The sequence below is a fragment of the Pelodiscus sinensis genome, chromosome 3 (assembly GCF_052426305.1).
Source record: "Pelodiscus sinensis isolate ZL-2025 chromosome 3, ASM5242630v1, whole genome shotgun sequence".
Taxonomy (NCBI): Eukaryota; Metazoa; Chordata; order Testudines; family Trionychidae; genus Pelodiscus; species Pelodiscus sinensis.
This window is the reverse complement of record NC_143054.1, coordinates 58,830,845-58,834,291: the sequence shown is the minus strand read 5'-3', so window position 1 is coordinate 58,834,291 and position 3,447 is coordinate 58,830,845. Positions and strand designations below refer to the sequence as shown.

The window sequence follows — 3,447 nt, the reverse complement described above, 5'->3', positions numbered from 1 at the left end:
GCACGTACCTCTCTCCAGGCGGCCTTGGACGCAGCTGATTCGGCAGCCCGCACTATGGCCACAGGGGTTGTTATGAGGCGTAGTGCCTGGCTGCAGGTGTCTGGCATCCCACCCAAGGTGCAGACCACCATTCAGGACCTGCCCTTTGAGGGGCCGGCCTTGTTTTCAGAGCAGACTGATTCCAAGCTGCATAGCTTGAAGGACTCAAGAGCGACCCTGAAGTCGCTAGGGATACATACCCCGGCGCCTCAGAGGCGCTCTTTCCAGGCTAGACCCTACCCTAGAAGGGGGCAAAACAATGATAGGGGTCGCAGGAGAGGCAGCAACAATAGCAGGCGTAGGGGCCCTCGGTCAGACTCCGAGAGAGGCTCAGGTCCATCACCCGGTCACCAAACTAAGCCCTCATTTTGAAGGTACGCCAGAGAGCAGAGTACCAGTAGTGCCTATCTGTCTACCCTTTGGGGACCATCTTTCCCTCTTTTACCAGGAATGGTTAAAGATCACGTCGGACCATTGGGTCCTAGACCTGGTGAAGCAAGGATATACTATCCCCTTCCTTTCCTACCCTGCCTCCCACCCCCCATCCCCTTCCCTTTTCAGAGACCCCTCTCACGAGACACTCCTTCGGCAGGAGGTGTCCAACCTGTTGACGCTAGGGGCCATAGAAAGAGTGCCCCCAGACGTAAGGGGAAAGGGTTTCTACTCCCGCTACTTCCTAGTACCCAAGGCGAAAGGGGGCATGCGTCCCATACTAGACCTCCAAAACCTGAACACCTTTATAAGGAAGACAAAGTTCAGGATGGTGACGCTAGCCTGCATCATCCCATCGCTCAGAAAGGGGGACTGGTATGCTGCTCTCGATTTAAAGGATGCGTACTTCCACATTTCAATTTTTTCCAAGTCACAGAAAATTCCTACGGTTCACGGTGGGACAGGACCACTTCCAGTTTACGGTCCTCCCTTTTGGACTGTGTACAGCCCCAAGAGTCTTTACCAAATGTATGACGGTGGTAGCCGCGTTTCTGCGGCGGCACAGGGTCCAAGTGTTCCCATACCTGGACACCTAGCTCATAAGGGGCAAGTCTCGAGAACAGGTGTTGGATCATGTCTCAAGGGCCAGGGTTTTGTTCGAGGGTCTCGGCCTCCTCATAAACGAGGCCAAATCACCGCTAGAGCCCACGCAAGTCATAGACTTTGTGGGGGCCCATCTGGACTCGCCTTTGTGCAAGGCGTCCCTACCGAGAGACAGATTTATGACCATTCGCTCTCTGGTAGTGGGGCTGCAGGAGTTCCCGACTACGACGGCGAGGACCTGCATGAGGCTCCTAGGCCACATGGCGGCAGGCATTTACGTGGTCCAACACGCCAGGCTGCGCATGCGCCCATTGCAGGGATGGCTCAAGTTAGCACACAACCCCTTGAGGTCGCCGCTAGACGCGGTAGTGACTATCCCTCAGGACATTCTTCGTTCGCTGGACTGGTGAAAGGACGAGGGCATGGTGTATGCGGGGGTCCGATTCACCAAGCCGTCCCCGTCAGTGCAGCTGGTCACGGATGCTTCGGACGTGGGATGGGGCGCTCACCTGGGCAACCTCAGGATGCAAGGTATGTGGCCAACAGAGGAGGCTCACCTCCATATAAATATCAAGGAGCTGCGGGCGGTCAGCTGGCCCAGGGGCCTACTCTATGCCTTCCCCCCGTTCCCTCTGATCCACGACACACTCCTCAGAGTGCAGAGGTTCAGGGCCCGGATCATCCTGATAGCGCCAGTATGGCCTCGACAGTACTGGTTCACCACCCTGCTGGATCTGACTGTGGAGGGCCCGCTCAGGCTGCCCCTAGTACCATATCTAATCACTCAGAGCTGCGAGGCCGGGGTGGCACTCCACCCGAGCCTTCCATCTCTCCACCTAGCAGCGTGGCTCCTCAGTGGCTCTCAGTGATGGAGCGAGCCTGCTCCAGAGCAGTCCAGGAGGTCCACTAGAGCCCTTTATGAGGCTAAGTGGAAGAGGTTTACTTCCTGGCTGGAGGGAAGGACGCTCGCTCCAGGTGAAGGGGCGGTTCCGACTGTCCTGGAATTCCTTCTCCACCTGCGGAAACAGGGCCTGGCCACAGCCTCCCTAAGAGTGTACCTGGCGGCCATAGCGGCCTTCCACACCGGGGGGGGGGGGGCAAAGGTCTATCTTTGCCAATCCCTTGGTTAAAAGATTTCTAAAGGGAGTCGACAGGATGATGCCATATGAGAGACCTCCGGTACCGGCTTGGGACCGTAACCTGGTCCTGACTGCCCTTATGAAGCCCCCGTTCGAGCCCCTGGCTTCATGCTCTTTGATACATCTGTCCTATAAGGTAGCTTTCCTCGTGGCCATTACCTTGGCCAAGCGGGTGTCAGAGCTTAGGGCTCTCACCTCAGAACCACCTTACACGGTGTTTTTTAAAGATAAGGTGAGGTTGCGTCCACACCCGGGGTTTCTTCCCAAGGTGGTCTCGCACTTCCACATGTCCCAAGATATTTACCTGCTAGTGTTTTATCCCAAGCCACACGCGTCGCCCAGGGAACAGGCTCTGCACTGCCTGGACATTAGGAGGGCGTTGGCTTTTTATATAGATAGGACACGAGAGTTTCGTAAGTCAACTCAATTGTTTATTTCAGTGGCGGAAAGGATGTGTGGTCAGCCAGTCTCGGTGCAGCGTATATCCTCGTGGATTACTTCCTGCATTCAACTGTGCTACGAGGGTGCGGGTAGACCACCGCCGCGCATAACAGCACATTCCACTAGAGCCCAGGCAACGTCGGTGGCGTTCCTGGCCTGCGTGCCGATCTTGGAAATCTGCAGGGCAGCAACCTGGTCATCAGTGCACACCTTTGCAGAGCATTATGCAATCACGCAGCTTGCCAGGGAAGATGCTGCCGTCGGGACGGCAGTTCTGTGTTCTGCAGAATAATAAAATAGTAGTTAGTCACCTTCCGACCCCGCCTTCGGAGGGGGGACACGGCTAGGGACTCACCTAATCAGAATGGACATGAGCAAGCACTCGAAGAAGAAGAAGAGGTTACTTACCTCGTAACTGTAGTTCTTCGAGATGTGTTGCTCATGTCCATTCTGCATCCCACCCACCTCCCCGTGTCGGAAGGAGCCGGCAAGAAGGAACTGAGGGGGTGGGAGGCCAGCAGGGGTATATATGCACTGGTATACCGGCGCCACTCCAGGGGGCTCCCTGCTGGCCCTATGGATACTGCTAAGGGAAAAAAGCTCCGTAATCCATGTACGCGGCACGCGTACACCTAATCAGAATGGACATGAGCAACACATCTCGAAGAACTACAGTTACGACGTAAGTAACCTCTTCTTCTCCACCCCTGCTGTAAACCCTCACCTTATACACTGGTTAGCAATTGCAGAAGTAGGGAGAAACAACAAAAATACATGATCCGTTCAAAGTGAA

The 3,447-nt window shown here is 55.4% G+C and overlaps 1 protein-coding gene across 1 annotated transcript; it reads left to right on the top strand.

Moving 5' to 3' along the window:
- Positions 1-1,496: 1,496 nt before the first annotated feature.
- On the top strand, positions 1,497-3,157 carry LOC149524651 (uncharacterized). Its single transcript, XM_089777147.1, is given in 3 exon segments — positions 1,497-1,605; positions 1,963-2,174; positions 2,176-3,157. Coding segments are annotated over 3 exon segments (1,092 nt in total). The 3' UTR covers positions 2,947-3,157.
- Positions 3,158-3,447: the final 290 nt, after the last annotated feature.